At 39.6% G+C, this 22,660-nt stretch overlaps 1 protein-coding gene across 6 annotated transcripts in view; it reads left to right on the top strand.

Moving 5' to 3' along the window:
• The window catches only part of LOC124794785, a 137,631-nt gene that overhangs the window by 95,652 nt on the left and 19,319 nt on the right, over positions 1-22,660 (top strand). For all 6 annotated transcript variants that reach the window (XM_047258428.1, XM_047258427.1, XM_047258430.1 and 3 more), the window contains one exon: positions 13,167-13,319. In XM_047258428.1, the coding sequence (XP_047114384.1) occupies positions 13,167-13,319 (153 nt within the window). The remainder of the gene's footprint in view (positions 1-13,166; positions 13,320-22,660) is intronic.

Here is a 22,660-nt window from a genome sequence, read left to right as displayed (position 1 = left end):
TCTAATTGTAAGTCCAGCAACATCACCTTAAACATGAATTTTGAGTTTGCGCTGCTTCACAAATAAGCCATTTGCTAAATCAAGAAATGCAATAGTGACATGTAAGTCTTCAAACTGTCAAAAATGGAGTCCTTGTCGACAATAATCTAACACTGAATTGTACAAATATTTGGAAGGCCAGTGGTGTTCACCACGACCACACCATACGTAAGCAGTTCTTCAAACCTCAGCGCCAAAGGCACATCACGTCTATATGGTTCCACGAATATAAGTGCCCGTCCATCCCCTGACTTTCATCAAAATGTGTTAACATATATAAAAATGGCCCCTCATTCAAAACTAGCCCACAGGTCATAAGACAATCACTTTCCATGTTATTACTAGTGTTTTAAAATTTATCATATTTAATTTTTACGACGACTACACAGAAAATATATTTGTACAAGTTGGAAACTTTGCCAGAAATCAACGGAAGTGTTATGGTCACAAAGCACATCAAAGAAAAGAGATGCTTGTTTCTGTAGTTACGCTGGACATGTTGCAACCGCAGCAGGGTTGCATAGGCCACCACCCGTTAGTTGCTTTTCGCCCACCACTGGTGTGCTGGCAGCCTGCTTCACCGTTCCTTCTTGTAACTATTCACATAGCCTGCTCATAGCCTGTCTCCCACCCCCTTCCCCAAACTTGCACAGTACTATGGTCATAGCAATAAGAATAACATGCAGTGAGCCATTCGTAAACATACTTACTAATGTGTTCAGCTGCTTGCAACAAAGGTAAGCTACAGTTTCTTATGTATTTCTGTGCATGTGTAAGCATTTAATTCAGAGACAATTTTGTCATAATTGCTTAGAAATATCAGTTGAAGATTTTTCAGGAATCATCTAATCATTTTGAAAAAATTTAATTGAACTGGATGGCTGTGCGGTAGAGAATAACACTGACGAATTGGAAAATATAAACATGTAATCTCTTTGGTTTTCTCGGTGTGGCTGATTAATGGTGTGTAACCTTGGTTTTTCACCACCACACGTGGCATGCACCGAACATGTTTCAATCAGGAGTGATGGATGAGTGAAGTCTTATGTCTGCACCTCATCACTTAAGTGGAATCTCAAAAATATAGCACAATGGTATGCCATCTCTTTCTACATGAAACTGGGTGAGAAAGTAACATGTAGAAAGCTTCAGCAGGGTTTCGAAAACAAGGTTTTGTCAAGGGCCCAAGTGTGAAAACAAGGTCTTGTCCAGGGCACAAGCGTTTCCTGAACACTAAACCAACATCAAAGATAAACACTGCAGAGGACGACCATCAGTAGCATGAAAAAATGACAACACAGCCAGAGTGAATGAACGTATGTGAGCTGATCAAAAATTAAATGAGAGAATGATTACAAACCAACTGAACATTAATCAGAAAACTGTTCATCTGATGTCGACTGAAAATCTGAGAATAGGAAAACTTTGTGCCAAAATGGTTCCCAAAAATCTCGCAAAGCAACAAAAAGATCAACGGAGGCGTGTGGATGCTGATCTGTTGGAATAGGTGGAATTGAAACCAGAATTACTGAACAGAGTTGTCATTGGTGTTGAAAGTTGGTTTTTCCAGAATGATCCCTAGACAAAACACCAAAGCTCGTAATGGTGTTTGAGGGAACTGTTACGACAAAAAATAGTACGCATGTCAGTCAGATGAAATTTGTGCTTGCATGTTCAACTCCATGGGTATTGTGCATGAAGAGTAGTTACCTCCAGGACAGTCAGTAAATTAGTGTTACTACAAATTAATTCTGTAAACACGTAGAAAACAAGTCTGCTCGCACATTGCTAACAACTTGATCCTGCATCACAATAACGCACCATCTCATACTGCCTTGTCTGTTGAGCAGTGTTTGATGACAAAAGTACATTGCAGTGCTAGCACAATCACCATATTACCGCAACATCACTGTGTGTGATTTTGTCATTGAGCCTTTTATTATGGCAGGCATGCTCGTAGCATTTCACGCTGAGGCAGCTTTTGTTATGGCTGTGTTGCTCGCCAAATGCTGGTGCCTGCATTCCAGCCTATATGGGTTTTTGAAAACTATCAAGTGAAAAAAAAATTGATTCTTGCACATCTTACAGTCTGATATCTTCACTTGATAAAGTACTAACATTGTTACTTATTTCAGTTCCAGAATAATTATCCTTGTGAGCACCAAGTGTTATGCCTAAATGGCAGTGAGATGAAAAACTCTCCTTTTACACAGTAGTAATTAACTATAGAAAACTGGTGATCGGCCAATTACGCATTAGTCAAATAACTGAGCAGACAACCACTCCCAGGTTCTTTGACAGTATGATGATGCACCGTCACTGCCCCATGGTTGGAAAGGCCACAGTGATGCAGAGTAGATCTGCAACACTCTTAAGGTTTTCCATGAATCACAAGTGATGGCCAGGGCACAAAATCAAAGTAACACCGATAAGATACAGACCAGAAATCAACAAGCCAGGGAAAAAGTCTCTCATAAGTGTCAGTATGACAGCCACATGACACGGAGAACCACAACAGTTGTGTGGACACCTGAGCACATGAGAAGTGAGAGAGGCTAAAAAAATCACCCATGGCAGACGAATCCTCATTAATTGCAAAAGAGTGACCCACCTAAAGGATATATTGGTCAGCCAACTAATGGTCGTGTGCAACCAGTCCTGTGCGAAATAAACCTGGCACAAAGTACAAGTAACTTGTTCAAATGAAATTAAGTAACAGGAAAACAATATTGCACTTGATTTAAAGATATTACACAAGTCAGTCCAAGATACAAACAATTGTTCATTGCAACAAATGTATAAACCAGGAATGAACATGATTTCCCAATTTGCTATGAATCCCTCCCATACATCTGACCCTAAGAGCAGACCTGTCGCTTTGTCTTTTCAACAGTGTCAATGCCAAATTAGCTGAAGCAATTGCGTGACATCACATATTTGTAAAATTGCATTTCCCACTTCTCTGATCAACGAAGCTTCATTTCTCTTCCTCCGGATTCAGTGGCACCTCTAACATAGAGTATCAAGAAAGGCATTAAGCATTTCTGATGGTAAGGCCATTCATCATCTCTCAATGCACTATGTGCCTCTGTGTGAGAATGAGTTTGTCAGTAAACAAATGGCATCACTTGAGAGCAAATATCTGGTACCGCCCCTTTACGTGTATGGAAAAGGACAAGATGTTCTATTACTAATGGGAATTACTTCCAACTTTATTCCATCAGTGGGTTCTACCTCCTCAGTGACTGTCAAGTTAATGAGAAAGCTTCTTTTACTTGAATTAGTCGCCTTTTAGCGTGTACATGATTGCGAAAGGTGCTGCAGCTCCAGTCTCGTATCTACATTGCAGCAACATACGCAGTAAAGGTTACAGTCAATCTGTACTAACCAGCAGCACTTGGTATATTCAGTGGGAGAAAAAAGTCATGTCGGCAGTTTTTGGCATTTATTATTTTTTCTCAAAAACTATATAATCAACAGTGTTGACGTCTATTTGAATATGAACCACACTAAGAAAAATTACGTTACAAACATTCGTCCACCTCCGTAAACCATTAGGAGAGAGGTTAAAATTTCCTGTCGGCAATTATAGTCTTAAAGAATCAAACTACCATGTATAAAACAGCTTCCAATTTCTGATTACTTTAGAAATGAGTTAAAGTATTAGATATTTGACATTAACTGTCCAGCCATAGGCAGTGTGAATGTGTGCATTCTGCAATTTTTTTCCGTGGGCACTGCTGTTATTGTGTTGGATGAAATTTCTGCACCGTTTGTGCGTTGGAAGTTGCGATTTTCCTATTGACTTACTTTTGCTCTGGAACATCTTGGGCTGTTGTTTTCCCCCGAGATCTTTTTCTGTTGCTCTGGAACATCAGTGGTCACTGTTTTACCATTTAATCCTTTTCTTTTATCTGAAAAATCTGGAGCCGCATTTTACACATTATCCTGTTTCACTTACACACGTATCTTCTTGTGCCAGCTTTTTTTTAACTATACTCCTGAGCTCGTGTATGGAACCTTGCTTAAAGTTACACAAAACTCAGAAAAATTGTCAATAAATTTGTTCTGCTTTCATAAGAATGAACCTAGTTTTCACATTCCTACATTGTCATTATTAAATTTTAATTAAAACCAACTCTTTAAGTTTTTGGTTTTCTTGTTACACTCCAATTCTGTCCTTAAAACATTCTAATTATTGAATAAAAATGTCCCAAAAGTGTGTTTGGAAAAATCCAAAAATTGCATGCGGTTTGGTGGTTAAGTATGTAAAGGTAAATAAAGTTTAGAAAAGGTTTGAAATTACGTGTAAAGTTGTCGAGTGCTCTTTTTCTCAGAAACTAGATGAATGTAGTCTAGATACTTGTCACTCTGAGTTATGCTGCCTCAAGATACATACACAATTTCTAACTGTAATACTTGTCTTACTTTCTTACATTTAATGTAAGACTATACCTCTTAATTAGGAAATTATGACGCATTTTAAATTTTCAGGTACATCAGTACTAATATAAAGTATTGAAAATATTGCTTATATAGGTAACCTGTAATGGGGATTTTCAGTAATTGTCTGCATGGCTCAAGAGGTACTTAACAAGTGCTACAAGAGACAGCCATCACCACATAGGCAAGTCACACACCTGGCACCTCTTGGTTGTGAGCAGCAGACAGTTCTCATAAATATGGACCACATTTTGCTTCCTGTGCCCACATCCATCAGCACGTTATATTCATATGCCAATAGTGTTACGAGCTGGGTAAACTGGCTGGGCTGATAGCAGGAAATTTGAAGGGGGGAGGAACTTCATCTCATGGTGGAAGCTCTTTTTTAGTGTAAGATCAGTGTCCAGTGGGAAACTCTGCCAGGCAAGTACTGAAGATGTTAAAAAAGTTCAAGATACTCACAAAAGTAAAGTGAAAAATAATGTTGGTATATTTCATCAAAATATTGGGGGATTGAAGAATAAAATTGATGAGCTTCTGCTTTGTTTAGAAGATATAGAAACTGAGAATGTAATAGATGTACTACGCCTGTCTGAGCATCACATTGTCACTGATATGCAAAAGGTTAGCATCAATGGGTACAAATTAGCTGCACATGTAAGTAGAGATAACATGATGAGAGGAGGAGTTGCCATATGTGTCAAAAGCTTCCACAGTGTAAAAAATTTTGTGTACAGCAACATATGGAAGCATGTGCCACTGAACTAAAACTAAATGATGGCACTTTCATGATTGTGACAGTGTATAAGTCCCCCTCAGGGAATTTCCAGCTATTTCTAGAAAGCTTGGATGCTTTGTTGTGCTATCTGTCAGACAGGGGGAAGCAAATTATCATTTGTGGGGATTTCAGTGTTGATTCCCTTAAAGAGTGTAATAGGAAGAATGACCTTGTAGTATTACTCAGTTCTTTCAATTTGAGCTCCGTCATTGATTTTCCTACTCGGATAACAAAGAACAGCAGGACATTGATAGATAACTTTTTTATAGACCGAGATAAGTTTAAGGACATAAATGCTTATCCTGTTGAGAATGGTCTTTCAGATCATGGTGCACAGCTAGTTACAGTACATGACATAGCTCCATGCAGTATATCAAATCAGAATTTCAAAGCAGTGCATTCAATTAACAATATAAATATTGCAAACTTTACGGAAAGCCTAAAGCTGCTAGACTGGGATGAAGTGTATAAGGAACCCAATGCAAACTTGAAATATAACTTACTTCATAATACATTGTTTATGGGTATTTGAAAATTGTTTTCCCAAGAAAATAGTTAAACATAATTCAAAGAAAACATATAAAAAAACCTTGGCTAACTAAAGGAATAAGAATATCTTGCAACCGTACAAGAGAACTGTATCTAACAGCAAGAGGGAGTACTGATCCCGAAATTGTTCAATATTATAAAAGCTATTGTGCGGTACTAAGAAAAGTTATTAAAAAGTCCAGAAGCATGTATATCATGTCTGAGATCAGTAACTCTGATAATAAAATTAAAGCAATTTGGAATATTATTGAAAGGGCAACCAAGAGCACAGGAAGACTGTAGTGCCATAAAACTGAATGACAAGTGTACTAACAAACAATCAGAAATTGAAAATATTTTCAATAATCGTTTTTTAAATGTTGTGGAGAAAATAGGATCTAGATCTTCACTAGAAGAGGCAAGGCTTCTAATAAGAGGCCATACCTGTGCAGTTTGAAACAACTGTATTTCCACCAACCTCTCCCTCTGAAATCAGTAAAATAATAAACTCACTGAAAAGTAAAGGCTCTTACAGAATTCATGGCATTTCCAGCAAGGTACTTAAAGCTTGTTCCCCACAGATAAGTAGGATTCTCAGCCACGTATGTAATAGCTCTTTTGAGCAGGGGGTTTTCCCCGATAGACCGAAATATGCCATTGTAAAACCATTGCATAAAAAGGGGGATACGTCGGATGTCAACAACAATCGCCCAATCTCTCTTCTGACAGCTCTAGCAAAATTTTTTGAGAAAGTAATGTATTCAAGAGTATACTCCCATATTTGTAAAAATAAAGTACTAACAAAATGCCACTTTCGTTTTCAGAAAGGCTTTTCAACAGAAAATGCTATATACGCTTTCACTGATCAAATATTAAATGCTCTGAATAACCGGACATCACCCATTGGTATTTTTTGTGATCTCTCAAAGGCCTTTGATTGTGTAAATCATGGAATTCTTTTAGATAAGCTAAATCATTATGGTTTGGGGGGGGGGGGGGGGCAGTGCACAAATGGTTTAATTCATACGTAACTGGAAGAATGCAGAAAGTTGAAATAAGTGGTTCATGTAATGTTGAAACAACAGCTGATTCCTCAAATTGGGGGGGGGGGGGGCTATCAAGTACGGGGTCCCACAGGGTTCGGTCTTAGGTTCTTTACTGTTCTTGATATACATTAATGACTTAGCATTCTACATTGATGAAGATACAAAGTTAGTTCTTTTTGCTGATTATACAAGTATAGTAATAACATCCAAAAACCAAGAACTAAGTGATGTAATTGTAAATGATGATTTTCACAAAATTAAGTGGTTCTCATCAAATGGACTCTTTAAATTTTGATAAAACACAGTATATACAGTTCCGTACAGTAAATGGCACAACTCCAGTAATAAATATAGACTTTGAACATAAGTCTGTAGCTAAGGTAGAATTTTCAAATTTTTTGGGTGTGTCCATTGATGAGAGGTTAAACTGGAAGCAACACATTGATGGTCTGCTGAAACGTCTGAGTTCAGCTACGTATGCTATTAGGGTTATTGCAAATTTTGGTGATAAGAATCTCAGTAAATTAGCTTACTATGCCTACTTTCATTCACTGCTTTTGTATGGCATCATATTCTGGGGTAATTAATCATTAATTAGAAAAGTATTCATTGCTCAAAAACGTGTAATCAGAATAATTGCTGGAGCCCACCCACGGTCATCCTGCAGACATCTATTTAAGGATCTAGGGATCCTCACAGTATATATATTCACTTATGAAATTTGTTGTTAATAATCCAACCCAGTTCAAAAGTAATAGCAGTGTGCATAGCTATAACACCAGGAGAAAGGATGAACTTCACTATGCAGGGTTAGATCTGACTTTGGCACAGAAAGGGGTAAATTATGCTGCCACAAGAGTCTTTGGTCACCTACCAAACAGCATCAAAAGCCTGACAGATAGCCAACCAACATTTAAAAATAAATTAAAAGAATTTCTAGATGATAACTCCTTCTACTCACTGGCTGAATTTTTAGATATAAATTTGGGGGGTGGGGGGGAGAAAACCAACTTAAACATTAGTGTCATGCAATATCTTGTACAGACATCTTTTATTAACCTGACACATTCCACATCACTACGAATTGTCGTATTCATGATCTATGGAACAAGTATTAATCTAATCTAATCTAAGCTGCTAAGGAGAATGCTGTCAACCAGTGACTATATTGCTTCCACCTTGTACTGGCCAAATAGCACAAAGGATGTACCTACAACCAGCTCAGTGAAGTTCATGAAATTATGCTTGGATCATGGTACAGCAAGTCCCATTGAGAAGACAACATTCCAACTTGGCAGTCACTATTTACAGAGAACTAGGACATGCATAATTACTTTGTCATATTGACAATAGCATGAGACTGACAAGTTATCTATCTAGATAACTTTGTATTATATTTAGGACATAAAGTGCCACACATCAAACTGTTACCAACAATTAAGTAAAGTTTATCACACTTCATAAATGTTCTTGATCATTTATTATTGTGTTGCCCATTTCTGCTGTAGTGCTGTCCTGACAGGGAAGTTAGTTAATAGGGTTAGTGTGCAATGGCCACTAATTGTTATGGACTGTAGCAGTAAACATGATTTTTTGCTACTGTCTATGTTTGGGCTGAAGGAATATTAACATTAAGTTATAACATCCCTACACTAAATTGGTGTGATGTTAAATTCTAGCTATGCTGTCATGTTCAAATCTAACCAATACCTTAGCAATCGGAATATATTGCGAAAGAAATGTCGGGTATGATTTTATTTAAATACTGTTGCTGTTTGCTTCCCTCACAGCTATGTAAATTGTGGTATTAAGTCCAAATCTAACCACCCACTTGGGAATCAGTACCAATTCCAGAAAAAGAAACTATGGTGTACACCTCTTGATAGCATCTTCCTGCAAATCAGAGTTATTGTAATTTTTTATTATCAACAATGGTTCAAAACTTGTTTGTATATTTTCTAAGTCATTACCATAGCTCTTGTTTATCATTGTCATCGTAACTACGAACAGTGTTACATACAATATAGTTACTGCTAGATTGGTAGTGTTAGGAGAAAAAGCACTAGTACCATGAGACTCAAGAAAGTTAACTGCATAATGTTTGTAAACATAATTTGAAAGCTGATGCCTTTCTAGTGTCAGTTTAAGTGTATCGTCTGCCCTTGTCCCCCAAATCTTCCCTCGTCAAACGTGGTGGGATGTTCGTAATCATGGTCACACACAAGTGAGGGCAAATTAAGCGTGTCTACAAAAAATTGAAGATCCAATTAAGAATGTGGCAAAGAGCAGGAAGACTCAAATTTTGGGAATGTAAAAGTGAGGTTCTACTGTGTGGTACTGGCTCTTTAAGGTCAAATAAGTTTGTCTCGTGATGATTTGCGTGGATACCATTACATCCTACTTCTTTATTTGTAGTTACTTTATAGAGCACTTTCTGACAATTGTCCAAGTCAGTGTCCAACATAATTTATTTGGAATAAATTCTGTAGCCTAGAAATATATAGTTAATCGGAGTAATGAATGCTGTTTAAAATTTCAGCATTTCATAATAAGGCATGAGTAGAATAGTTAATGTGAAGTGCCTTCTCTGATTTTGTATGTTGTCCATGATCTTCCATGTATAAGCGCAGTGGTTGTCCATTGCTTGACATATTTAGACTTACGTAATAAACATCTGTATAATTTTAAAATATTGTTTGTAATATTAAATTGTTACAGCTGGTGGTTTTACAACTGGTACAGAAGAGGTCTTGTTAATGAATTATTAGCACAATGGGATTGTGCATGTGTTCTGATCCAGTATAATGATTGCTGAGATACGATGTGCAAATCTGGATGGCACTGAAGGTTGGGAGACAAGTTTTCATTGGATGGGTGTGGGTCTGGTGCATGTGGTGGTAATTCATGACTAGATTCACACTCATCCTATGAGAATTGTCAACATCGTCTTTTACTTGAGTGAATTGTACATGCCTTTCCAATTTGGTTGTTACATTTTTTCCTGCAACATTTCTAGCATTGTTAACTAGTAAAATAATAAATTTGAAACTGCAGTTGTAAGCGCTTGAACATTAATTCCATCGCTTCAACGTCTCAAGTTTTACAGAGAGAGACAAAAAATGACACATGCTATTGTGGAATCAGATTCCTTCATCCTGCAAAATAGCAATAAAAGATTGGATGACACAGTGTAGTTGAATTTTTTCTCTTCTACCTTGCTTGGCTTATCACTGTTGAGGTTTTTTACTTTACTCCTACACAGTAATTTCCTCAAATCCTATCCTCTCTTTGCTGAATGTAAGGTTCTAGTGCTGAAAAATAGTGTGTGTGTTTCGTAGTTTAATTTTATTGTTCATGTGATTGATGTTGCTATGCCTTGAAAGGTGCTGCATAGTAGCCAAAGAATATCACATATGCTCATGTGAAAATTATTGGCTTTCATTTCAAGCCAATATTAAATATATCTGTACATACAATAATGCTACTTTTTGCTTGTATTAGTAATATTGCAATACTTTAACAGTAATTTTTTGCAGCATTTTTAGCTACCTTGCAATTTTGAAGTGATAAAGGTGTTAGTGATGAAGTTATGTATTTGTTCCATAGGTAGTTTGCATGATTATGTGGAGTGAATGAGTGTGACAATATCTACACATGGTATATATGTATGGTTTCATTCTGGCTATTTATGTGGCACTAAATAGCACAGTGACTTGTATGTAGTAATCGTGGTCATACTAAATCTTGTTGACAAGTTACATATTTAACAACAAAGTGCACATAAAATTTTACTGTACATCACATACTACCAGTATTTTACTAAATATTCCTATAAGGAGTCAGAATTGCCCAGGAGAAATAATTTTAGATTATTGGTGAGATTGAAAATCCACTTCAGTTGCAAATGATAATTTTTTTTACTTCACAGTTAGTTGAAGAGCCCTGTAGCCCAATCATTGGGCATTGCATTAACATTACAGGTAAAACCTTGGTTAACAGCTACTTGTTCTCATGGTTGAAGCCATGGGTGTGGGATGGGTGGGCCAGTTAATTGCAAAACCTGCAAGTCATGGCTATGTGACATTAGGAACAGCAATTGAAAATGCTACGCTGAAGGGAGACACACACCTTAGATCAAAATCAGAAATACAAAGATGCACATGTATGTGCTGCAGCAGTGAGAGGGGCACCTGCTTTACCAGTGCACAAGGAACTAAATGGTGAGGCCTATTGGCTTACCAGCTGGATGTGGTGGCCCAGGTGATTGACATATGAACTCGTGTGAGTGATGAAAAGAAAACCACAGGAATTTTGAGTACAGGACTGTCTACTTACATTAATATTAAGACCCAGACAATAAAAATGAGGCAAATAATAGATTAGATATCATTATTGTTCTTCGTTGCTTGTCCAAGATACTGTATCATATACGGCTACATGTTGAACTGCTTCAGAACCACAGGCAGCTTTAGTAGTGGGTAATGGGTAACTCCCATTTTTCTTCTAGTGCTGCATGTGTGCTATGCTTAAAATTATGATGGGTTCTTTATAGGGGGAGAGAAGTTTTCCATTAATGATAAAGCAAAAAATAACAAGAAATTGTCTATTTTTACAAACTGTTGTGTAACTTGAAATTTTACGCATTCTCTTGTAAAAATGTTAATTTGAAGGCAGCAGTTTCTTATTATTACTAACTGATAGTTATTTAATGTTGAAATTGAATCTTGACTATTTTCTCATAACACTTATTTCGTGTCTAACCATAAAATGACCACTCCTTTCCCACGTAAGAACTGAACCTGACCTCAGACTACACTACAGATTAAGTTGTCACCAGAACCATCATTTCAGAAAATAGTATTGTACAAACATTGAAATAAACATTCTCAGTGTTCTGTTGTACCACCAGAATCGTGCTCTGTGACTGATTAAAGAAGCACATTTGGGCATTTATACTTATACTTGTCTACAACAAAGACATGCAGTTTTGTGTGTCACGTTGTCCAAATGCCTATGTGTTTGAAGAGGCCCTTACAGGGAGGTGGACAAAAATATGAAAACATTGCGAGTAATGCTTCCTTGGTTGTAGATGCAGATGTTAGCCATGCCTGCAGTTGGTGCTGTTGTATTTCACCAAGAACTGCGCCTGTGCAATTCCATCAATAGGTTGAAAATGCCAGTCATGGTCAGAACAGTGTTCTGTGTAGTGAGTGCATTATGCCGGAGCTAAGTGAATGTGAAAGTTGGCAAATTGTGGGTGCTCATTTAGCAGGTCCTTCCATAACAAAGGGTGGACCCCATTGTTTCTCTGCAGAGTTGCATTACTTCCAAGGATTATCTGATCATTTTGGCTGTCAGGTCCATCCTTGGGTACAATATTTGTTTCCCCATGTGGTGCTGCACTCAAAGACTACAGGACCCCTTTTCACACAGCTTCCATTGTTCAACATTGGTGTTGGGAGCACCAGGATGATTTCATCTCCCTTGGCCACCATCACCAGATGTCAATAAAATAGGCCTACAATACCAAGGTTAGGAAGAACAGTGCATGATTGCTATCTAACTCCCTCACCCTTATCTGAAAAACTTGCTACTGTTTCGCAGGAAGAATTATGAGATTCCCTTAAATCATATTGGACCTGTACTTCCGCATTTCAAAACAAGTGGATTCTGTTTTGAATGCCTACGGTTTTCCTACACCGAATTAGGCATGCTAATATATTGTGCATTGGTGTTTACTCTTTTTTTTTTTTCTCCACACCCTGTACAAGATGACGGGATGAGAACCACTTATTATTACTGATCATTTCTGTGCAGTCTAAACTTCTTCCTCTGAAGATTATACCATAAGGCAATGATGAGTGGAAATATGTAAAATGTTGATTTGCTGATTTGCCAAATTAGAAACTATGCAAAGAGCAAAAGATGCAGAACATAGTTATTTAAGAAACTCTGGAACACGTTCCTTCTAAGTTTTAAAACACTGGTTTGGTATTTGGGAAGCAGGCTTCAAATACCTGCCTGACCACGCAGATTTAGATTTTTCAGTGGTTTCTTTAAACCCTTAAGTCAAATGCTGGGGTGGTTCCTTTGAAAAACCAGATGATTTCCTTCTTCATACCTTTTGTTTCTTAATGAAGTTGAAGTTCCATCTTCCTTTGTTTTATAACATGCACTGATAGAATTAGTTACTGTTGTTTTTTTTAGTCAGTAAGTGTAATTTGTAATATTCTACAGGTCTAAGCTGATCAAATTTGAAATCTAAGAAAATATTCCAATGCAAGTATAATTTGTGGCCAATGGATGTTTATTTGGATACATTTATGTTACAGTTATCATTTGCTTTGGCAGTAGCAGAGATCACTCTGGAATTTGAGCACAGAGATTTACACTGGGGCAATGTGTTAATAAAGAAGACATCAGCAAAGCATATTACTTTCAAATTAAGTGGAAAGGAATTTTCAGTTCCATCAAATGGAATACAGGTATGAAAGAATCAATATTTTATGAATAGTGCAATGGTAAGTGTGTAAATCTGAGAATGTCTTAAATGAGTTTCAATGAGTGGTTGGAATTTTAGTGCTTAAGATTTCTTCAAGTGATACTAAATGGTAGGGAATGTATGTTAGTGTTAGCATGTTGAAGGTTTAAAGTAATAGCACTACATGGTGTGGTAACATCTTGACCCTCAAAGGTTGGTGTGCTGATGTTGAATTGCGTGTTTCTGTCAGCCCCTTAGCCCTGACTTCCGCACACCTCCTGCCAACTCTTTCATTTACATAAATGTACTGTCCAGTCATCCATAGTGTGATTTTAGAATGTGCACCTGGGACCAGAAAAGTAAGGTTTAAAAAATTGTATTTTGTCTCTAAGTATGGATTCCTTGTATCAGTTTTGTTCTGTTGCCCTTCATACATCACTAAACTCCAGTAATTCGGTTTATTGCCACACGTGGGTAGGAGCCGTATGTTAATTCATTGTGAAAACAGAAATGAACCACCAAAAGTGAAATTTCTAGGAAAAGTGATAACTTAATCATGATGAAGACTCTGCACTGATTCTGCTCATAGTAAAAAAGATCAACGCAAACTGTTCAGCAATGACAGGTATGTTTTTCTGGTTGCTGCCGATATTAGTTAGCACACACATTACATGCAGCAGAATAGCAGTAGCTGTCATGTACATATACTAAATTGTCATGTTAGTAATCTTTTATCAGATATTAGTATTGATGAATAGATAAGTTGTTCTTAGGTCAGCATAGATTTTCTTTTCCGTGATATGGTCTCTGAAATACGGGGTCATCTTTGGATTTTACAGTACGCAGATAATAGCATAAGATGTGGGAGAGGAAGTTTTTGCTACTTTCCTCTGCTTCTCCCCTCACGGCAGTCTTTGTATGGGATAAAGTACACTAACATGAAGTTCAGACAGCCAATATATAGAGAGACTTTCTATTGTGGATCAACTGTGCAGTGGGTTTATTTGTATTTGTTGTATTACTTTCATTTATTTTTTTGTACTTGTCCATAAAACACCAAAAACACCGATATCCTAAAATTACAATCAGTTCTGATGATACACTTGAGTCCAATGTTCGATAGTCACAATGGCACAGTTATTTGCTACAAGCAAATCTTCCGGATTACAGGGTTCATTCAAACCAACAATTGTTCAGAATCCTGTCTAGCCTCACATTGACAAAGTTTGTAGGTGGTGTTGTCTTTGGTGGCAAAGGTTAGCCAGTGTGGTTTCCTTGGTTTCCTCAACATTGTCCAGTGGTGACAGTCTTCAAGGGGGCATCTTACTTAATGTGCTAAACTATAGCTTTTCATTAATTTTTTTAAAAATTTTTATTCTGAATGCTCAATTGACATTCATTTTGTGCAAACATCGCTCAAGTCTGTGAGATGCATCGCCGATATAGGTCATACCTGCAAACTCCCCTTTTAGGAAAATAGAACATCTTCTGACATTCACACGCTCTCTTTACTAAATAAAAACATCATCTACGTAATGCTTATAGTGTGTAGTTTCCTTATTAAGTGTTTTATAGTTGCAAAAACAAAACAAAAAATTCTCTCGGGTAATTAAAGAAAATTTCTACTTGCATACTTCTTAGACTTGCCTATAGTGATTCATTCTTCCTGGTAATAAATTTTCGCATTAACTGCAAAATAATATGTAAAACACAGCTCTAATTATTTCACGAGCTTGATTATTTCACGAGCTTGATTATTTCACGAGCTTGATTATTTCACGAGCTTGATTATTTCACGAGCTTGATTATTTCACGAGCTTGATTATTTCACGAGCTTGATTATTTCACGAGCTTGATTATTTCACGAGCTTGATTATTTCACGAGCTTGATTATTTCACGAGCTTGATTATTTCACGAGCTTGATTATTTCACGAGCTTGATTATTTCACGAGCTTGATTATTTCACGAGCTTGATTATTTCACGAGCTTGATTATTTCACGAGCTTGATTATTTCACGAGCTTGATTATTTCACGAGCTTGATTCTCACCTGTACTGGGCCGCCGACCGGTGTGGCCGAGTGGTTCTAGGTGCTTCAGTCTGGAACTGCGCGACTGCTACAGTTGCAGGTTCGAATCCTGCCTCGGGCATGAATGTGTGTGATGTCTTTAGGTTAGGTTTAAGTAGTTCTAGGAGACCGATGATCTCAGGTGTTAAGTCCCATAGTGCTCAGAGAAATTTTTGTACTGCGCTTTTTAAATAACCGTTTCTGTAGAATGATCTGTATACTTTCTTTCACAGGGACATTAGTGTAAATAGTGGCAGTATCTAAAAATGCCAAATTAACATCATCTGGTAGTTTGATAACTGTCAAATATTTTATGAGCTGCTCCTTACATTTTACATGAGTAGAATGTTCGAATGTGTATGTTTGCTTCAATTTCTTGTTCAGTATTTTATTTAGTTTATAATTTGGGGAAGTAATGTTAACAGTTGGTCTAATTGCTTTATTTTGCTTATTTTTATTTGGGAAGTTATAATGTACTAAGGGTTCAATGTTTTAACGGCTTTCTGTTCGTTGGTTCAGGAGGGGGGTTGTGTTATCGGGAAAATACTGTATTTACCAGATTTTGACAATTTGTCATTCAATCAATCAGGGTCGTCCCATATTCGCAGATAAAAGTATTGCTGCTGAGGTTAATGTTTCTAAGTATATAATGGTCCTCTACATTTGCAGATGAAGCTTTGGCTATTGAGGTCACGTGCAGATTTATTTTGAAGAATTTGGTAAGGCAGGGCTGGGCAAATGATACTCACCTTCGAACAGGCTCGGGATTTCCCAATACGCCGAAGCACTCGGTTTCAGTGTTGACGTTGCTCGAGCAATCATTTGACATTTGCAGTACTGACGTACAATCACTTGACATTGACTCCCTTGGCACTAGTGCAAGGTATATGCGAGAGGCTATGAACTATGCACCACAACAGTCCACAGCTCTGCTACAAATTTGATAATTTCGTGAAAAGTGTGAGAAGCACAAAATTCAAATTCTTACTGCATTTGAACAAGTTTGCAATAAAAGTTCTGATATGTAAACATTGTGCAAACTTTAAAGTAAAGGTAACATTCAAAACTGGAAATGTTCTTCAAAAAATTACTTGGTTCTTAACTCGGATCAATATTTCATTTGAATTTTAATGACAGTAATTAGAACATGGTGTTAACATCCAGATAAACAAGGAAAATTTATCGAGAATGAAATGTTCAACAAACGAGATAGATCATATTGCCTATTTGTTGCGAGAATAAGTTACAGCGGCAAAACACGTTGTGTAGATGCTGCCAACAGACATCAGTAGATCGCGGTATAAGGGCATTTCGAGAATTGGGCTGAATCGTGATTATTATCTTCTGTTTATGCAAGAGTTGTTGTTGTTACATGTCACTTGCACCATAGATGATTTGGCAGTCCGTGCTTCACAGTTGCTCAAGCACAGCACTATCGGGGACCAGAATAGTGAGCAGGCAGCAAATTAAGTCGTGTTGCCAACCATGGGAATGTGCACTGCATACGTTGGCTATTTAGGAACATCTGCCACATTTAAAGTGCAGTTTGCCTGAATCCATTGACAAAATTGGGCAAATGCTCAACAAGACTACTCATTTATGCAACATACAATCATCTAGTGACCTGCCTACACTGTGAAGCTCTCTATGTGGGAATGACCAGCAACAAACTGTCCGTTTGCATGAACGGACACAGGCAGACAGTGTTTGTCGGTAATGAGGATCACCCTGTGGCTAAACATGCCTTGGTGCACGGCCCGCACATCTTGGCACAGTGTTACACCGTTTGGGTTACCTGGATACTTCCTACAAACACTAACCTATCAGAACTCCGGAGATGGGAACTTGCCCTTCAGTATATCGTCTCTTCCCGTTACCCACCAGGCCTCAACCTCAGCTAATTTCAAGTTGCCGCCACTTGTACCTTACCTGTCATTTAACAACATCTTTGCCTCTGTACTTCCGCCTTGATTGACATCGCTGCCGAAACTCTTTGCCTTTACATATGTCTGCTTGTGTCTCTTTATGTGTGGATGGATATGTGTGTGTATACCTGTCCCTTTTTCCCCCTAAGGTAAGTCTTTCCGCTCCCGGGATTGGAATGACTCCTTACCCTCTCCCTTAAAACCCACATCCTTTCGTCTTTACCTCTCTTTCCCTCTTTCCTGATAAAGCAACCGTGGATTGCGAAAGCTTGAATTTTGTGTGTGTGTGTGTGTGTGTGTGTGTGTGTGTGTGTGTGTGTGTGTGTGTGTGTGTGTGTGTGTGTGTGTTTGTGTCAACATACCAACGCTTACGTTTGGTAAGTTACATCATCTTTGTTCTTAGATATATTTTCCCCACGTGGAATGTTTCCCTCTATTATATTCATATCATTAATTTGAACCCAACAATTACATTTGTTATTGTCACTGTTGCATTTCGAAATCTTTTCTGTCATCTAACTTTCTCTTTTTGTTTGTGCAAGTAGTTTCACTTTGTATTCACCTTCTCCTTTTTACCATAATCTACCATACAATTTTATCCTGCCTATATGTATACTCAATAATACGTAACTCACTTCCAAACCATAACAAAAAAAAATTTTCCGCTTTCAACGCTACCGCTGCTATAAAATCCACCGTTCCCAATTCACAAACAGTTCCTTTCACCTATTAAACAACCATTTCAGCTAGTTCTAACAACTTTCGCTTTATTTCCGTTCCTTTTTTTCCCACATCACTGATCATTTTTAACCGCTTCCCACAGGTTTTAACGTCATTAATTCTTCGTCAGACACTTGTTAGCCTCATTTTCATAATCTGCCACCACAAAACCACTTCTTTTAATAAATTTACACAGGGTTTTTTCGGAATTTTCTGAATTTCTCCACCCTTTAACGTGTTTTGGAGTCAACACAACCACCTAACCTTCGTGCACATCGTTGTTTACCAACCCAAGTTCACCACAGGATCGTCATAGCTCAGCTTTAACCAACACTTTTTCGACTTTTTTCACATCAGATCTCCAGTTGCTATCTAGTTCACCTTTATCTCTCCCCATATATTTTTATTTTCATTTTAGCCTCATGTTACACTTTCCACCTTCTAATACCATGTCACCCTCACAACATCCCAACGACCCCATTAAGTTTTATTTACATTCCCTTCGCAAACATGCCTTTGCCCTATCCAGATTACGCTCCCATAATTCATTTACTCAGGCTTGTCTGACATTTGGCATTACCCCCAAAGGCCTCACACTTTAAGTTCCCATCTCTGGCTGTAACTCTTCTTTCCATCAGTCCCTATACCAGTTCCAAACTGAACAATCCATTGCCCTCACCCACCTAATCCTTCACCTACACATCAACTCAGCCAATGAACACACCTGTCAACTCCTATCCTTAATAAAAGTCTTCACTCTTTCCTCTCCCACATCCACACCGGCTGTTCAGAGCATCCTCCTACTGGCCAACCGCAAATTAGAACAGCATGCCATCCTCCACCTCAAAAACTATCCAATCTCCTGGTTTCCCACCTCTGGAAAGGCAACTCACTTACCCTTCACAACCTTTCCAGCGAGCCTCAACCTCCTCTCATTGCACACAGACCCAGACTCTCCCATCTAATCAATCTCCCACTTCCAGCTCCACTCCCGCCAAAACCTCAAAATTCCAATCAACACAATCTGGAACCACAACACCCTAATTCAGTAGTTAACCTTTCCTCCAAACCTCTCTCCCAATCCGAAGCCTCTGTCCTATCCAAAGGCCTCACCTTCAGCCCTACTCGCAGATTCAACCAAACAGCCCTCATCAAAGTTTCTCTCTCCTACACTCGTAGTCTCTGCTGGAAATATCACTTTGCCACGAAGAAAAATAATCCTAATCCTACTCCTAATGATCCAACTCCCCAAGACACTATCCAAATTGAACACTGCCTGGAACAGTTCCGTCCCCCGTCACAGCGGGAGCCACCTCCTCTTCCTCAAAATCACCCTCTCCAAACTTTCCAGGAATTTCTGACTTCCAGCCTTGCCTCTCAATCCTCCTTGAAAAACCTTAATCCCACTCCCAACATCACCACTGCTGAAGCCCAAGCTATCCGTGATCTGAAGGCTGACCGATCCATCGTATCCCACTCCCAACATCACCACTGCTGAAGCCCAAGCTATCCGTGATCTGAAGGCTGATCGATCCATCGTCATTCTTCTGGTGGACAAGGGTTCCACGACCGTGGTACTTCATCGTCAGGAGTATGTAGCTGAGGGACTGTGTCAGCTTTCAGACAACACTACATACAAAGTTTGCCAAGGTAATCCCATTCCTGATGTCTAGGACCTCCATCTGTCCAATGGCCAGCTTCACACATCCGTCCACATCGGACCCACCAACAAGCAGCAGTACCTCCATTATGACAGCTGCCACCCATTCCACATCAAACGGTCTCTTCCCTACAGCCTAGGTCTTCGTGGCAAATGGATCTGCTCCAGTCCGGAATCCCTGAACCATTACACCAACAACCTGAAAACAGCTTTCGCATCCCGCAACTATCCTCCCGACCTGGTACAGAAGCAAATAACCAGAGCCACTTCCTCACCTCTCAACCCAGAACCTCTCACAGAACAACCCCAAAAGTGCCCCACTTGTGACAGGATACTTTCCGGGACTGGATCAGACTCTGAATGTGGCTCTCCACCATGGATACGACTTCCTGAAATGAGATCCATCCTTCATGAAATCCTCCCAACTCCACCAAGATTGTCTTTCCGCCTTCCACCTAAACTTCGTAACCTCTTGGTTCATCCCTATGAAATCCCCAAACCACCTTCCCTACTCTCTGGCTCCTACCCTTGTAACCGCCCCCGGTGTAAAACCTGTCCCATGCACCCTCCCACCACCACCAACTCCAGTCCTCTAACCCGGAAGGTGTACACAATCAAAGGCAGAGCCATGTGTCAAATCACCCACATGATTTACCGACTGACCTGCCTACACTGTGAAGCGTTCTATGTGGGAATGACCAGCAACAAACTGTCCATTCGCATGAATGGACACAGGCAGACAGTGTTTGTTGGTAATGAGGATCACCCTGTGGCTAAACATGCCTTGGTACACAGCCAGCACATCTTGGCACAGTGTTACACCGTCCGGGGTATCTGGATACTTCCCACTAACACCAACCTGTCAGAACTCCGGAGATGGGAACTTGCCCTTCAGTATATCCTCTCTTCTCGTTACCCACCAGGCCTCAATCTCCGCTAATTTCAAGTTGCCGCCACTCATACCTCACCTGTCATTCAACATCTTTGCCTCAGCACTTCCGCCTCGACTGATATCTCTGCCCAAACTCTTTGTCTTTAAATATGTGTGTGTGTGTGTGTGTGTGTGTGTGTGTGTGTGTGGATGGATATGTGTGTGTGTGTGCGAGTGTATACCCGTCCTTTTTTCCCCCTAAGGTAAGTCTTTCCACTCCCGGGATTGGAATGACTCCTTACCCTCTCCCTTAAAACCCACTTCCTTTAGTGTTTCCCTCTCCTTCCCTCTTTCCTGATGAGGCAACAGTTTGTTGCGAAAGCTTGAATTTTGTGTGTATGTTTGTGTTTGTTTGTGTGTCTGTCGACCTGCCAGCACTTTCATTTGGTAAGTCACATCATCTTTGTTTTTTTATATATATATATATATATATATATATACTGATAGGTATCTCATCATTTTATATATATATATATATATATATATATATATATATATATAAAAAACAAAGATGAGGTGACTTACCGAACGAAAGCGCTGGCAGGTCGATAGACACACAAAATTCAAGCTTTCGCAACAAACTGTTGCCTCATCAGGAAAGAGGGAAGGAGAGGGGAAGACGAAAGGAAGTGGGTTTTAAGGGAGAGGGTAAGGAGTCATTCCAATCCCGGGAGCGGAAAGACTTTCCTTAGGGGGAAAAAAAGACGGGTATACACTCTCGCGCGCGCGCGCGCGCGCACACACACACACACACACACATCCATCCACACATACACAGACACAAGCAGACATATTTAAAGACAAAGAGTTTGGGCAGAGATGTCAGTCGAGGCAGAAGTGCAGGGGCAAAGATGTTGTTGAATGACAGGTGAGGTATGAGTGGCGGCAACTTGAAATTAGCGGAGATTGAGGCCTGGTGGATAATGGGAAGAGAGGATATATTGAAGAGCAAGTTCCCATCTCCGGAGTTCGGATAGGTTGGTGTTAGTGGGAAGTAACCAGATAACCCGGACGGTGTAACACTGTGCCAAGATGTGCTGGCCGTGCACCAAGCCATGTTTAGCCACAGGGTGATCCTCATTACCAACAAACACTGTCTGCCTGTGTCCATTCATGCGAATGGACAGTTTGTTGCTGGTCATTCCCACATAGAATGCGTCACAGTGTAGGCATGTCAGTGGGTAGATCACGTGGGTGCTTTCACACGTGGCTCTGCCTTTGATCGTGTACACCTTCCGGGTCACAGGACTGGAGTAGGTGGTGGTGGGAGGGTGCATGGGACAGGTTTTACACCGGGGGCGGTTACAAGGGTAGGAGCCAGAGGGTAGGGAAGGTGGTTTGGGGATTTCATAGGGATGAACTAAGAGGTTACGAAGTTTAGGTGGACGGCGGAAAGACACTCGTGGTGGAGTGGGGAGGATTTCATGAAGGATGGATCTCATTTCAGGGCAGGATTTGAGGAAGTCGTATCCCTGCTGGAGAGCCACATTCAGAATCTGATCCAGTCCCGGAAAGTATCGTGTCACAAGTGGGGCACTTTTGTGGTTCTTCTGTGGGAGGTTCTGGGTTTGAGAGGATGAGGAAGTGGCTCTGGTTATTGGCTTCTGTACCAGGTCGGGAGGGTAGTTGCGGGATGCGAAAGCTGTTGTCAGGTTGTTGGTGTAATGGTTCAGGGATTCCGGACTGGAGCAGATTCGTTTGCCACGAAGACCTAGGCTGTAGGGAAGGGACCGTTTGATGTGGAATGCGTGGCAGCTGTCGTAATGGAGGTACTGTTGCTTGTTGGTGGGTTTGATGTGGATGCACGTGTGAAGCTGGCCATTGGGCAGGTGGAGGTCAACATCAAGGAAAGTGGCATGGGATTTGGAGTAGGACCAGGTGGATCTGATGGAACCAAAGGAGTTGAGGTTGGAGAGGAAATTCTGGAGTTCTTCTTCACTGTAAGTCCAGATCATGAAGATGTCATCAATAAATCTGTACCAAACTTTGGGTTGGCAGACCTGGGTAACCAAGAAGGCTTCCTCTCAGCGACCCATGAATA

The sequence above is a fragment of the Schistocerca piceifrons genome, chromosome 4, assembly GCF_021461385.2.
Source record: "Schistocerca piceifrons isolate TAMUIC-IGC-003096 chromosome 4, iqSchPice1.1, whole genome shotgun sequence".
NCBI classification, from domain to species: Eukaryota; Metazoa; Arthropoda; class Insecta; order Orthoptera; family Acrididae; genus Schistocerca; species Schistocerca piceifrons.
This window is presented reverse-complemented; position numbering and strand designations above follow the sequence as displayed.